Source organism: Pseudopodoces humilis, chromosome 5 (genome assembly GCF_049639895.1).
Source record: "Pseudopodoces humilis isolate 2021_Gansu_Grassland_sample_001 chromosome 5, ASM4963989v1, whole genome shotgun sequence".
Taxonomy (NCBI): Eukaryota; Metazoa; Chordata; class Aves; order Passeriformes; family Paridae; genus Pseudopodoces; species Pseudopodoces humilis.
The window spans coordinates 58,798,953-58,815,071 of record NC_142204.1 but is presented as its reverse complement, the minus strand read 5'-3'; the positions used below and the strand labels follow the sequence as shown (position 1 = coordinate 58,815,071).

Here is a 16,119-nt window from a genome sequence, read left to right as displayed (position 1 = left end):
TTTCTTATTTATTTCCAGGTACATGCTGGGCCTGTCGGCTGTACCAGCAGTTATACAGTTTCTTGGATTCCTGTTTCTTCCTGAAAGTCCCCGCTGGCTCATTCAGAAAGGCCAGACTCAGAGAGCACGGAGAATTTTGTCTCAAATGCGTGGCAACCAGGCAATTGATGAAGAGTACGACAGTATCAAAAACAACATTGAGGAAGAAGAAAAAGAAGTTGGAGCAGGTATGCTGAATACTTGTTGGCCACTCTGTCTATCAATGAGGAGATAAAAATCAGAAGAAATGTTGAAGTTGTAGCCTGTGGGAACTTGATGCTTTGCTTTTTCTTGTCTGTTTTGCTGTATTTTTTGTTTTGAAGTATTTCATGTAGTGGTAGCTTCAAAAATGAAATATTTCTGTGACCCTGCACTTTCAAATTAGGTTCTGATTTTTTAAGTGAGGGAAGAGTAAAGTTGTGTAGGATTCTAAGTTTATACCACCTACACTTATGTGAGAATTGATTTCAGAAAATTGATCAGTGTAAGAATGCGTATTTCAAAGTGTGGAAATAAAATAAACTTTGGTTTCTTTCTTCAGTGGAAAAGGCCAAACAGACACGAGAGAGATCAGAAGGCATTGTACATACCTCAATTATCCAGAGGCCCCTTCCCAGCAAAGTGCATTCTAGGCAAGAAGCCTTTGGAAAGATGTACAAAATGAGGCCTGTAATACAGAGATTCTTTTTCTGTAAAAGCAACTTCTGAAAGTCCTTTTGATTTGTCCTCAAGAGAAAAAGGCACCTAAGTAAAATCCTTTTTTCTGTCTTTTGAAACTTTGTCATATTTGCTCAGAACCTCGTGTTCACGTGTGTACTTATAAAACCAGATTACCATTTGATTGACTTTCTGTACTCTGCATATTTTTTCTTTGCTTTCTGCTGGAAGTGTTGACCTGGGAATGTTAAGTAAGGCTTTTAAGGGTTCTTGATAGGAAAATACTGTAGCTTCTCAGAGCTGGTGGAAAGAAAAGTGGAAGTCACTTTACATCTGTGTAAATTGAGATTCAGCATCTGATAATACCTATTCTCACTGCCCTATTGAGCTTGTCTTTGAACCTTACAATAAATAATTATGTGTCTGGAAGAAGTTATTTGACATATAGTTAAAGGATTTTCAAAATATTCATCAATAGTGTGAAGCAGGGCTGGGTTTTTTTCCTCACATTCAGTTTTTGAGGTTTTGGATGCCTTTCTTCCCCAGTTTTTTGGGGTTGGGAAATGAAGTTAAAACTAATTTGTTAAAAAGATGAAGTGGATATTCATAGAACAGCTTGAGCTTAAGACTCCTGTGCTTAGCATCTTCATTCCAACTAGGGATTGAGCTATTCACTTCTGTGGAAAACCAGTTAATGTCTAGTACTAAAGTATAACACTTTGTAGAAATAAAAGGAACAGGCATTTGGTCTACTCAGTCCCTTGTTTTCCTTCACTGGGCTATAGGGTATGACCTTGCTTGTCACTCTTAAATCTTTTGTTATGATGCTTTTTGACAGTTGTGAATCAAATGTGGTGTTGTGTTGGAGTCTGGAATACAGAGTGTGTGCCCTTGTTTCTGATACTTAGTTATAAGATCTAGAAAAACATTGAATTTCATATAATATGAAATTCATGAGCATGTTTTCATGGTGATACATGAAAACAAATGTTAAAGTTAGATGAAAAAAGCTAAAAGTGTAAGTGTGTAGATTAGAAAGTTTTTTTAAATCACTGGGTGAAAAAGTTAGTTTAGAGAATAGGAGACAAGATGGAGGATTTAGGGTGTTGTCCCTTGTCCCTTCTTCTTTCTTCTTCATGTTCTTCTCCTAGAGGTTTTTCGGTAATAGTAAGTGATTGGATAGAAAATGCCGCAGTGCATCACAGAGGTGATGGGTCATTGGGTCATTAAGAAAAATAATATACGTGTCTATTGTTAATTGGGTAAAAATAGGTATAAAGATAAAAGAACTGCGTAGTTCAGGGCCATTTTGTGCATCAGACACGAAGTGTGCCACAAGGCCTTGTTTGTACCATCAGAAGAAAGAAATGTCCCAAATTGCAAAGATTAACCTTGTAACCAGCCTGGAGAGACCTGTCAAGTTTTGTGACCACCTGTTAATAAACACGAGAAACAAGATTCTAACGAGCTCGGGAGTTTTCTTCGAATAATAAAGACTGAGATAAATGGGACTTCCCATGAGGGAGGATCCCAGAAGAATTCAGCCCAAAGGAGGCTGAGAGACTAAGGAAGAGTTATATCCACAGAGAATTGAGCCCAAAGGAGGCAAGGAGAGAGAAATTACAGTGTTGTAGGTGCAGTAGGACTGACTCATCGTTAAATCAGTCCTTTGTATATTTTTAACTTGGACTGAGACACTAATTGGGTTGACAATCAATGAGATTGTTGTCAGGGTTATGCAGATCTTTTGGTTTCCCCCACACACTTCCCCAAAAACTTAGTGTTCCTGGAGTTTAGTTAAATCAATCACATTCCTAGGAGAGTGCTTGCTTACCATCAGTGTTTTGCTCCCAGGTAATCTACAGCTTCAGTTTTGTTACCCAAGAGCATTATAAAAATGAGGGTAGTTACCTGTATATGCTGTCCCATTTGTTATAAATGCTTAGCAGACAGGCATTGGACAGCTATGGTCACTTCTGATTTTGATTATTATTGTATTTAACTAATTTAATTCAAGATCTTAATTGTTATAAAGAGATACGTTGTGTGTCAGCATTAAGACATACATTACTTTTGTTACCTTTCTGTGACTTACAGCTGGTATTTACAGGTGGTGTTAAATTGTAATTACTTTCATTTCTTGAGGAGTTGTCTGGATCCCTGGTATTGAATTTTGCTTGTGTAGTGAAAAAGCAATTTTCTGTTCATGGTTTCATTGGCAGGTTTTCAGGTATTGACAACTGAAATGTGTGCATCTGCAAAGATTTTGCATTTTATTTTGTTATGGATATATTAGTTGTGGGTTGTTTTTTTCTTTCTTTTGTTTGGTTTTTTAAAATCTGTATTAATGTAAAACTTTTTTTTATTAATGTCTCCTACTTGTGGCAGACAGTGTTTTAAAATGGTAGTTAATAGCAATGACAGATGACTGTAATTCCTATCAGACATTTTGAACCGCATTCCAGTTTCACAAAAAACTTTAATAAACCTGAACTGACAGTGTGTGTACATGACATTCAAGGAAAGATGACTTTGCAGATTGAAAATCATCTGGCTTACTTTTAGGTAAAAGTGCCTTTTCCTTTCCTGTCTTTTCCTTTCTTGAAAAAGGACAGATGTTCTTTTTCATTGACTGATAAACAAGCATCTGCCTGTTCCTTAGGGCTTCACTTTCTAAAATTAAACTAAAGCTCTGTTAGACTCCTCTGCAAAGGGAGTAACACAGTGTAGCCGTAACACATTCTCCAGTCCCACACTAAAGAACTATAATGCCTTTTGTAACTGTTTCATCAGCTGTTCTCCTCATGGAGGAGTGAATCACAGGGAAACTTCATCTGTATTCTTTAAGCTACTTTAAAATTTGGTTTAAATATGTGTCATAAAACTAGAGAACTTAATTGCATTTTTCACATGGTCATCAAGCAGCCTCTGTCTTCAAAATGACAAAAAAATGCCTTCAGCAGCAAACTTCTGCTTCAGAAGCCTTCTATACAGTTTTGGGATACCTGTTCAGCAAATAATTCACATTTCTGTATCCTTTCCAATACATTCAATCAAATCAGTGCTGCTGATACTGCTAAGCAGCTTATATTTTAGCATTTTGAGATTGGCATCTGGAAAATAATGTATCTTTTTGACAAATACTTTCCTCATGACTGGTTATGCAAATGCCATTTTTTCTGGCAGTCATGGGTACTGCTTTTGCGTGCTCTGTTATGTACTTGCAGTGTGACTGCTGGTGCTGTAACCTTGCATTTTGAGAGGTGGAGGGGAGGGCATTGCGTTCTGCAGCAACATTCCAAGACAAGCCAAATCTTGGTCATTGTCTCTTAACATCAGCTTTCAGATACCGTGATGCAAAAACAGGCTGTTGATAGGAAAACTGGAATGAGGAAGATTTTAGAAAAAGAGTGTTCCCCAAGAGTTGAGCAAAGAGTAGTTTATAGGTGCAGAGAGGCCTTCCTTCTCAAATATGCTGTAGACTCACAGATTCCCCAGTGTTTGGCTTAGGTTCTGAAGGCTCATGGAGAGAAAAGGGAGAGAATGGTCAGAAGGGGTTTGCAGTTGAGAGGAAGATCGAAGATGTTGCTGGGAAAGCATTCTGGCAAAACTTTTCCTAGCAAAACAAGTCTGACTCACACTGCTGCTGAATTGTAGTTTTTAGTACAGTTAAGGCAGAGATTCTTTAGTGCACCTTAGATAAAAATAGGCAGTCAAATCATTGCAATGCAGGTAAGCTCTGGCACAGATGCTTAATTGCAGAATCAAAGAATCATGGAATGGTTAGGACTGGAAAGGACCTTAAAGATCATCTAATTCCAATCTCCCTGCCAAAGGAAGGAAACCTTCTACTCTGAGCCTCATGCAGCCTGGTCTTGAGCACCCTCAGGGATGGGAAATCTACTTCTCTGGGCAGCCTGATCCAGCGCCTGAATACCCCCACAGTAAAGAATTTCCTCTTAGTTTCTAATCTAAATGTACACTCCTTCATTTAAGGCCATTCCCCCCATCCTGTCCCTACATGCCCTCCTAAAAAGTCCCTCTCCAGCCTTCTGGTAAGTCCCCCCTGTATACTGGAAGGCTGCTCTAAGAGCTCTCCAGAGCCTTCTCTTCTCCAGGCTGAACAGCCCCAGTTCTCTCAGCCTCTCTGAGAGGTGCACCAGCTGTGTGGTCAACTTATTCTCTGGATTCATTCGAGATCCACATCTGTCTTGTCCTGGGAGCCCCAGAGCTGGCTGCAGTACTCCGGGTGGGGTCCCATGACAGCAGAATAGAGGGGAAGAATCACTTCACTTGACCTGCTGGTCACATCTGTGATGCTGCCTAAGATGTGGTTGGCTTTCTGGGCTGCTGTTACATACTGTTTGTTCATGTCCAGCTTTTTGTTTGCCAGCACCCTCAAGTTCTTCTCCTCAGGGCTGCTTTAAATCCATTCTTCACTCTATCTTTGTGCTTGAGATTGCTGTGATCCTGCTGCAGCTCCTTGCACTTGGCCTTGTTGAACTTCATGTGGTTCTCACACACCCACCTGTCAGGATCCCTCTGGATGTTATCCCCTTCCTCCAGCGTGTCAACTGCACCACAGAGCTTGGTGGTGTTGGCAGACTTGCTGAAGGTGCACTTGATCCTGCTGTCCATGTCACTGTCAAAGCTGTCACTATACTGACCTCTGAGGAATTCACTTGTCCCTTCTCTTCATCTGGACATTGAGCTGTTGACTGCAAGTCTTTGAGTGTCACCAACCAGCCAATTTTTTATCCACTGAGTGGTCCATCCATCAAATCCGTGTCTTTCCAGGTTTGGATATCCAGGTTTTGTCTGTCCAGGTTTGGATAAGGGTATAGTGCAGAACAATGTCAAATGCTTTACACGAGTCTCGGTGGATATTTATTGCCCTTCCCTTCTCTACCACTGCTGTAACCCCATTGTAGAAGGCCACCAAATCCGTCAGGCCATGGGTATAGATGAATTAGCTTGTGCTCTTAAGCAAAGTGAAGTGTGGGATTTGTAATGTTAGTTCTAGAGCAAGCATTTGGGAGTGAACTTAATGTGGATGTGGTGGTTTGTGCATAAAAATAAAGCTGTCTAGCAGACCTTTTGTAAAAGTTTTACTGGCTGCCAGTATAGTAGTCACTTCTAACTGGAAATAAATCATTATAGCATCCAGTTCAGACATTTTAAATACATTGTTAGTTTTCTATATGCTGGACAGTACTACAGTGTTCAAATTGGAGAAAAATATTAGTTTGTACTATCTTTCTGGGTGAGAAATGTCTGCAAACTGCATGGCTCTTCCTGACACCCCAGCATGTAGCTGTACTTAGCTGTGATGTGCCAGGATGCATGGATGGTATTTCACACAAAATCAGAAGTGTTGTGTTTGGGTACTAACTTAGCATCTTGATGAAATGAACATCATTTGCATTAAGACTAGACATTTATTTTTGTGTAGATGAAGGATGTGTAACTGTGAATTGTAATTAGGAGAGCAGCCTTATTTATTGCACGTTTCTCTAACCTGTGAATTAGGGTTGAGATTCTTGACCTTATCTGTTCTGCATGTGGACTTTTGCCTTTTGTTATCTGTTGTTATCCACATAGGTGTGTCAGCTTCTGCTCATGAGGATGTCTTCTTTGCTCATGTTACGCTTACTGATTTTGCCATGTAGAACTACTGTGGCTCAGCAGTGCATAGAACCATGCTGCTTCTGTGAAATTCAGTGAGACATTTATAAAATTGATCATAACAATTATAATGTTATTAAAAAATTGAATATTGTTTAACCTTCCATTCTGTGTCTGTACCAGAATATAATATAATGGGCACTGCTTCTAGATTAGACATTTTCTTGTGTTTCATGATTTTAATGCACTTTTGTAATAGCTGAGCTTTTTTTGTGACACCAAGAAAGTGTCACTCTTTCAGTCTTGTAGGCTTGACTCAACTTTTTTTTCTGTATTTCCTATTTCAGCAGTGAGTCAGTCTCCTTTTTAATGTTTTGTATTTCCCTGTTGGAGATAAATACGTTATGACAGAAAGGTAAAACCACCTCATTGCTGTTAGGTTTCAGCTTGTAATTTTATCCATTTATCCATTGAGAGTTAAAACATGATATTATGAGGCAGGAGATCTGGACTCTCAGTCTTTCTGGGTTCAAGTATTTCTATTTCTTGCACCTTTTCTTCTTAAGTAATATTTTAACTTTTTAGTATTCCTGGCTGTGGCTTTGGCTGGACGTATTTGATATGTGTCTTTCCAGGGAGATACTTAGAAGCTTGCGGTGTTTTCATTCTTATTCATAATTCTCCTCTTGCTTCTGGGAGTTCTTTTTATTCCAAGGCCATTGCCTGACATGCTTGATGTTCACAAAGAGATAGTCATGCTTATTATTATTGGACATCAGCTGGAATCTTATTTAATGAAATGTGGTAATACTGTGATGCTCTGGTAGGACTGTGCAGATCTCTGAATAATTCCACTTCCAGGCACTAAAATCCTTTGCAGTTAATTCTTCTTTTATGATAATCAGTGGCTTTTGTTATGTGTAACCATGAAATTAGATGGAAAACTTTGGGACAAGAGGAAACAAAGGATTTGGGTTCAGGATTTGTTGAAGGAGTCCCCAGATACAATGTGGGTGGTAGTTATGTCTGCCTGAAATTCTTGCTTCTGGCAAACCAAATGCTAGTGTCAGTTCCAAGTGGGTTTTGCCTTTAGGTTTTTAGGTCCTTTAGGACACTTGGCTGATGCAAGAGGTACCTGAATGGAATGTCTTGATTTCATTCTTGTACTTTAACCATTTTATATATAGAAGTATTACTTTGTTCCCTTGAGAGCAAAAATTCTTTCTGTATATGTCTCCATTGGGATTTGTTTGGAGTTGAAACCATAAAAAAAAAGCACTCCTGGATAATTAAAATTCATACAATGCAGGCAAATAGATCATGGAGACATTTGATCTTGAGAAAGTATGCAGACTATATTCAGTGTACAATCAGATAACAAGAAAAAAACGTTCTACACAACTTGGCAATGAATATTGAAAGTATGAATTACTGGATGAAACAATTGATAGAGAGAGATAAGATTTTTTGGTTCCCTTTCATCCTTAAAGTCTTTTAAACGGGTAACTTGTTCTTGCAAATATGATCTTCGAGACATGTAATTCATTAAAAAAAATGGGTTTTTTTGCCATGTACAAAAACGTGACTGATATATTTTAAAAATAATAGGTTGTTGCTGGTATCTTAGAGCTCTGCTTATACTTTAAGGATCTTGCTGTTAGTGTGTTTACCTGGCAGGGTGTTTCAAGTTAGCCTTGCTTCACTGGCTTATAACCAAAACCAATCTCTTAATCTTTCACCTCGATTTTCAATGTTCTGGCCTAAAGTGAATATTTATCTGGAAATGGTGGTTAATGGCCAGTCTGAAAATCACAGATTAGTTGCGTGTTTTGGAACAAGCTCTGCTTTGCCCGAATTCCAGACAGATTCCATGTACGGTAGTCCTAAAAGGCAGGAAAAGTAAAATTTGGTAAAATTTCCTCTAGGTATAGGGAAGCACTGAAAGGCAGGACACTTTCAGGTTTAGATTTGTTTCTTTGCCACACTTTAGATCCATGATGAAATTTCTGGAAGTACACTTAGCTTTTTATTGACAGCGTTAATAAGCATCTTATTAGGTCACAGCTTCTGAAGCCTACAGAAAATTCAAGCTAGAAGACTGGAAAATAAAATTAAAAATACTTCACCCCTTATCAGTTCAACAGTAGATTTGAGCATAATGAGTTTTCTTTAAGCCAGATGACATTATTCACAGATTGAATCTGAATTTGCTGATGTTTGTATGGTTTGGAACTACTGCTCTTCTAAGCTTGATTGTGGGACTGCATGTCTGGAAACAGTATTGGGATGCATCACTGAACATTCAGCTGCTCCCCATGCTTTGTTTAGGAGCAGGTATCTGTTTTGTGAAAAAACAAATTTCAGAGTGTAAAAATGCTGAAAGAATAAGACTACTAATTAACATATTTTTATCAGAGAAAGTGGTTCTTCTAAATTAAAAACTGTCTAAAGAGTCTGTGAATAAGGATAGTGTGTTTCAGTCAAGTCCAAGGGAATAGGAATTTGTAACTTGTGCTACAATCATCCCTATGCTTCCTCCCCCTCCCCTTGGACAATTTAAAATGGAATAGTTTACTTTTCTTTCCTAAAATGAACAGCCAAAATTAGACATTTTTGGCTGGCTCTCAAGTGTTATAATAATCTCTGCTTCATGTTTGTTGTCTCTTAGGGATAGCTACAGAAAGTTAAATTTATAGAAAACAATCTGTTTCTTTTAATGCAAAGCTTACTTGTTTTTGGACTTAAAGAAGTTATTCCAACTGACTTGTCCTGGATGAGTTGCTAGAAGCTTATGGCTTCTGGCTCCAGTTTCCATGTCTTCTCAAAGCTCAATTCATTGGTGGAAAGTGATAAGTTAGACACATTTCTTGGATTTTCTAGAAATAGTGCTTAGTTGTATTACTTGGCCTGTTATCAAAACTCTTCTGTATAATAGCATAAACTTAAAACAACGTTGGTTACATTTACAGTAGTGCCTTCTCAGTCAGGGGAAAACCCCCAAAATAGTGTGGTGTGTGATGAGATTTTGGGAAAGCTGGACAAAAGATTCCTCCAAAACTGAACTTGATGGGCTTGGGGGGGAATATTCTTGGTCAACGAAAAGAAAAGTGAATGCATATAACATGAGTAATACTAAAAGAAACAGAAAAAAATTAAGAAGAGTCTGCCAGTGTGCTGGAGGGCAGCTTGGGTGTGAGCTGTGTGGTCGCTTGGTTGTGTTAGAAATGGGAAACAATGGTTTTGAATTTCCTGTGTACTCCTATAGGAGAGGTGGGCACACACTGCCTTCACAGCACATTTGTGTTTTGGGACTTGTTTTCTTTCTGGCATGGTCACACTGATGTACTTGCTTCTTCTTAAAAACGAGATTCACTTAATAAATTATAAAAAGAATTTAATATAAATAAAAGACAATTAGGAGACATAAGAAATAAAGCAAAGGGTTAAAACGGCCGGGTGCCTTGGCGCGCTGCCAAGAGCACACCTGGTATCTCAGGGATCTCCTTTTTATCCCATCCTTGCTGTGAGGGGTTAATGCATATTCAAGCATGTCCCCTCCCTGGTTCCGCCTTCTTGGATCATGCTTTTCACAGTTTTATTTTCTGCTGGTCAGCATATATTTTTTGCTGGTCATCATTATTCTTGCTGGTCAGCATTTTTCTGGAGTTTGGTTTCCTTTCTTTTTGCAAATGGTCAGGGCAGATAACAGTCCGGGGCCATCATCCTTCCCCTGAGGACAGATGGGTTTCATATCTTCCGCTGATAACAGTTTGGCCTCTATTGTTCTCTTGATAAGAGTTTGGGCCCCACTGTCCTTGCCCTCTGGGGTTTCCTTGCTTTGTACCTAGGAAATTCTTTTAAGCTTAAGACTTGTTAGCAAGAAAAAAGTACATACATAGCTAAAAAGTATTTAACATATAATATTCATCTGCGAAAGCAAATATCACAATACAAATTTATAACATTCTCATCTGAAATCGTAGATCGACTTTTTCTATTTATGTATATCTTTATTAAGAAGTAATAGAATTACGGTGCCTCTAGAGCTGCTAATGGTATTCAAGAGCTCAGTTAATTAGAAAAGGAGAAAAAAAAAGGCCTGGTTCTTCATAATTTCTCTACTGAATCCAACACCTGCACTGAATACACAATTCTAAGTCGAATGCTCCTGCTTGAGCCTCCTTTTCACATGCAACAGATTCAGACAAAATCTACAGTGTGGTGTGAAAATGTTAATGGCTATAGGAGGAAATTTTTTTATAGGCTGCTGAGGAATATTTTTAACACTTTGCTAGTCTTAGTAAGATGGTTCTTTGAGCTAGCTCTTTGAGCAGGTTCTGTGGCAAAATTGAGATAATCTTTCTGCTTCTTTGCTCTCAAATCTTGTGAAGAAACTCTAAAATAGATTTAAGGATTTTAATAAAAATATTTGTATGTAAATGCTGTAGACGGGTATCTGGACAGTCTTTATCTATTGGTCCCACTTTAGCCTTTTCAGTACAATCATTAAAATTAAAATTATTTTTTTAAGAAAAATCGTTTTGCAGTGTTATATGACCCACACAAGTGCAGGGCTGACTCGACTGCCTTTATATGGCAGCTTTGCACAAGGGCGGGGCTTGGTCCACCTAGCAGGTGTTAATGATTCTGCAACAGCAGTAGTTTTTCTTTGATTCAGCAGCCAGGTAAACAGTATTTACACAGCCTGTTTAAATTGAAGTGTTTTGTTAATAGGAAGAAACCATTAGAGAGGAAAAGGGGTTATAAACAATGTTTGCACTTACTTCTTTTGCATAAGGCCATGTTCTGCTCCTTCAGTATAATAAAGCTTAGTTCTTTCTGGATACCTTCACCAAGGTATTGTCTGTCTGATTTTTGTTCGTCCTCATCTTTTCCCTTTACTTCTAAAATAACAGCATTGATTTTTTTTCTCTCTCTCCTGCTTTCCTGACACTTTCTTTTTCTAGTGAACCTGAATAGTTTGGTTCAGAATAAGCAGCTGTCCTTGTACACTGCCTGATAGTTATCTGAAGTATTCATGCACTGAACATTTTGGTAAATCTTTTCAACCAATGTGACATTTACCATAATTGGCATGCTGCCATATGTGGATTGTGTTTTCTTTGATTGAAGACAGATTTGAAAAAAACCCAAAAGCTTTAATGTTGTTTGTCACTGTGTGTGTGGCTGCTGTGATTTCCAAACTACTTGTGCTCCTTTACACAAATGTTTTTGAGCTTTCCCCATGTTAAGAAAGCAAGTTGTAGGGATTCTTCTTTTGGAAAAAAAATTAAGAATTGTATGGTACTTCCATGTTGGCTATTGACTAGAGTACGTATTTAGGCCTAGTGCTTTCATCTTGGAGATAAGAAACAGATTATTTCTTTACATTAATTCTGTTTGACTGTAGATTTTGCAAATGGTGAACTGGTTCAGGATTGTGTTTTATTCATAATTTTTTGGCCAAGAAAAACTTGGCCATTTCCTTTTTGGTCATGTATTAGTCATTTGGGTTTTTTTTTATTAGTATCCCCTGAGCCATTGTGATGCTCAACAACTGTAGTATGCAAGCCTTGCTGTTGAGCCAAATTCCTAGGAAAGAGCTTTCACTTTGTGTTATTTCACTCCAGAAAAAGAAGGGTGAGCAAAACCTTTTCCTTTTATCATCTGAATGAATGTGTCTGGGGCCTTACTCTTTTTTGGGGGTGTTTCTATAAATGAAGTATTTTCTAGGAAGTTTTTACACTATTTTCTATTCTAAAATACTGCAAGTCTCCTGGAAAATGTCCATCTAGATTTGAGAGGATTTATGTGGTTGAGGCGTGTGTGCACAAGATAACAAATGCTGCATGAATAATTCACAATGAATAATTTTTCCAATTAATTTAGACTTTCTTCTTGCCATTTTTACTATGAATTCTTTGGAAATCATGGCTTTCACTAATATTTAACATTATTTTCAATCATTCGAGAAATACCTGCACAAACAAAGCTCTGATTAGCTCAGTTAACAATTGAGAAAACATTTAAAGAAAATTTTAAAAGAATCAGTATGACTGGTTCTTCTCCACCTCTGTTTTCAGGTTTTTCTTTTCCTGAAAAAGAAACAAACCAACTTTTCCTCAACAAAAATCCCATCTGTACTATCAGCAATTCCTTCACCAAAAACCACTGGGGTTTTTCTAGCACTTTTTCCCCCCTCAGGAAACCATTATTCTGTTAAATGACTTTTTCCTTTAAAAAGGAATCGTCTCCTTTGAGGAAAGGATCACTCCACTATTCCTGAAGTGGTCAGTTTGTGTATGTTTTTTTTTCCTTTAAATAGTTAGAATAGTCAGAGGTAAATATTGAATTTATGGATAATGATGGTTTTGAACATTTTTTTGTTGAGTATTTCTGTTCAAGAAGAAATAATATTTTGTAAGGCAGTATAATTTAATATCTGTGGCTATTCAAATATTTACTAAAAGTCATATGGAAAATATCGTTATATAATCAAAGTAAGTTATCCTGCAGTGCAACTGTGGTGATTTGTGAATTAATTTTTTTTTCTCCAATATTGTTAATTATACTTAGAATTGTTCTGTACCTTAATGTTGGGAAAACTTGATTTTTGTTTTCCTTTCCCCAGCCACACCTAGTGAATATTTGATTCCTACCTTAGTGAGTGGACTTCAGGCCAAAATTTAGTGTTAGGAAACCTTACATGCTGTTATTTTTCCCCACTTTTCTTACGAGGAGATTGTAGAATTGCTAAGAATTTCCGAGAGCTCAAGTTGCTGTATTGCATGTAACAGCTTAAATACATTCATTTGAACATGCTGCACATTTACTCTGCCTTCCTGGTGAAATGGCTGGCTTTCCCATTTCACATTTTATTGTAGTGGGTTACAAAGCATCTTTGCTGTAACACACATTAGCCTTGTTCTGTTGGTGGCTTTGCACAGGTGGGCTGGTGGGAACCCAATGCTGGTCGTGGGGTGTCTGTCCTAAACCCGTGTGAGCTGGGGGCTGTGAGGACTTCAGGAACTTCTTTGCCTTGTAGAACAACACCTTAGTACTTTACAGAAATAGTTTAGATCTTGCTTTTAGTACTAAAACTGCATGAATATATTTGGAGTTTTATTAGCACTGAATGTCTTTAATTTTTTGATGCACATTCTACTTAGTGTCAGTGGCTTTAAAGAGAACAAAAATACCATTTTCTTCTATGTGTTTTGACCTGTTTCCCATCTCTAACTGAACACAGAAAAGGTTTAATTACAATTATTTAATGAAATGGTGCACAACTGCTGTGAACACTACATTACTATTGAAGTTAGTCAGCAAATGTACACTTGAAATTGGATTGATTTAAGAACATAAATAATTTTAAAGTAATTCTGTCCTTTTGAGTTTATATGGAGTAGATTGAAGTAATTAATTTTAATATGAATGTTCTATAACTATCTTGTCTAACACAAACTACATGCGATTTTTCATAATAGCTGAGGTGGATGTAGCTTATGATAAAAGTATGCAAGCATTGATGTGTAAATGAATAAATTATGTCTTCTGTAGAGTATGATATACCAAGTAGATCATTGAGCCAGAAGACTTCCTTTTTAGTTAAAGCAAATATGCGTTTCTATGGCAATAAAAGCAAATTTAAAATGTAGGTGGTTCTGACTGTTGCTGGTCTAAAATAAAGGTGGTGGCAGTTGCAGAATAGTACATTTCAGAGCCAAAAAAATCCAAGATTTTTATTAAAGAAAAATTCATCTATATTGCCCCATACTTCATTTTTAAAATTTTTGAATTGTAAACTTTTTCTGATATATATATATATTGTTCCCTCGTTTAATTTTTCCTTTTTTTCCACTGTGTGTAGCAAAGATATATATAAAATCTGCATATATGCAAATCTTTTATCAAGTAGATTTTATTAAATAGATTTAAATGGTGATACTACCTTTGTGTCTTTTATAGTTTGTCAAGACTTTAAATTTTTAGTGCTTGTGAAGTGATGATTATTTATTATTAGTAGTGGTACTCAAGAGACAAGAGACATGAGAGTCTTTTATCAGAAGATAAATTAAAGCAGTATTTACCAAGGAACATGAAATTGCTGGGGTGGGTTGGGGATAGCAGGTTGCAAATAAATAGGGTAGAATATAATGAGAAGTGTTTATCCTACTCTAATTAGAATTCAGGATAACAATGGAGACACCATTTCATTCTAGATCAGAATACTCAGAGCTTCACATCCATCAAAGCACATTATTAGAACAATCCATTATAGAATACCCAAATACCACCTATTCATGAGTGAGTCGCCTCAAATTAATCATCCTGCCCTATCTTTCATACATATATCATTCAGGCTGTTTGCTTCTTTTGTGCTCCAAATCTTCCCCAAATCCATAGGCTAAACTACAGAGGACTCAAGATTCAATATCTGTGGAATTTTGTCATTTTAAGAAGGGACTATGGGCAGCCTAATTCCTGTATTGAAGATTATATTTTGCAGCCAAAATGTCTTGTTATTAAAGCATAGTGTGCTTACATAAAAAACAAGTGGTATCTTGTTCATCACTCACACATTTTGATTTTTTGTGCCATAGCCTGACAGAACTTTACAGGAACTCAAATTCATTTAGTAGGATGGGAACATGTGGTACTAGTCCAAGGTTGAAAGTGGATCTTTCTGTTGATATAATGTCAGATTTCATAAAGTCTTCTTTTGCAGCAACGGTCAAGATTTTCTTAAAGTTACAGCCTGAGAATATTTTGTGTGAAATTATCAACCTAAATTTGCAGAGATTCTGGTATTATCTACGAGGTACACACTGATTTCCCTCATCACAGTGGGTGCTCATGTGGCTGTCCTTGATAATTCAAATAATTTAACTATTCAAATACAATAGATGAAGTATCTTGAAAAGACATAGGGTTTGTGCCACCTGATTGCTGCCTGTGATACTGGGATGATGGATTTGTTCTCCAGTTCCTATCCAGCAGGAGCAATCAAGACCTAAGGAAAGGGCTTTGGATATCTGAGCTGCTGGGAGCCAAAGAAGCTGTTGGTATTGAATGCTTTTCACAGAAAATCAGCCAGTTTTATAGTATATAAATCTGTGAGTAAACACAGAAAATTATGATAAATCTCTGAATAAATGCACTGAATTATGGTTGATGAATGGTTTTGTAAGCCTAAAAATAATGTATGTACAGAAATAATGTATGTACTCCAAGGCTGCATCATGATAATATGTTGACATGCAGTATTAGATGTAAATCCTGGAAATAAATAGATGCATTTTTAAATGTAGCTTCATTTATTCTATATTTGCAGGCAACTGTAGTGAAACCCAGCAGCATTACAGAGGAGATAGAATTAATTTTTTTGTTATTTAGTTATTTTAAGGCAAATTGTATTTGACAAATATAAGATGTTATCACGCAGTTTAGTGTTTTCTTCTGATCCAGGAAACATCCCCTACTGTCTGCAGCCAGGTCTGTTGTGCTGTGAGAGCCTGGCTCAAAACACAAAATATCATCTGGTCTGTATAGCTCTGATTTTGACAACTCCTCCAAAATGTGGCTGATGGAGGCCAAGATATTCTCTGTTCAGATGCAGGCAGATACATTAAAAACATTAATTCTGAAAACCTTCATGGGTCTGTCATGGATGTAGATGCATCTTACTAGACTGTAATTTATAAAGGATATGTTAAGAGACATGTCGTCACAAAAGTATTTTAAAATAAGATCTAATATTTTTTTTTCTAATCAGCTGAAACTGGTTTTCAAATTCAA

General features: G+C 37.1%; 1 protein-coding gene across 2 annotated transcripts in view; it reads left to right on the top strand.

The window, feature by feature from the left end:
- The window catches only part of SLC2A13 (solute carrier family 2 member 13), a 146,482-nt gene that overhangs the window by 33,244 nt on the left and 97,119 nt on the right, over positions 1-16,119 (top strand). For both annotated transcript variants that reach the window (XM_088055244.1, XM_005519191.3), the window contains exon 3: positions 19-227. In XM_088055244.1, coding sequence (XP_087911370.1) covers positions 19-227 — 209 coding nt within the window. The remainder of the gene's footprint in view (positions 1-18; positions 228-16,119) is intronic.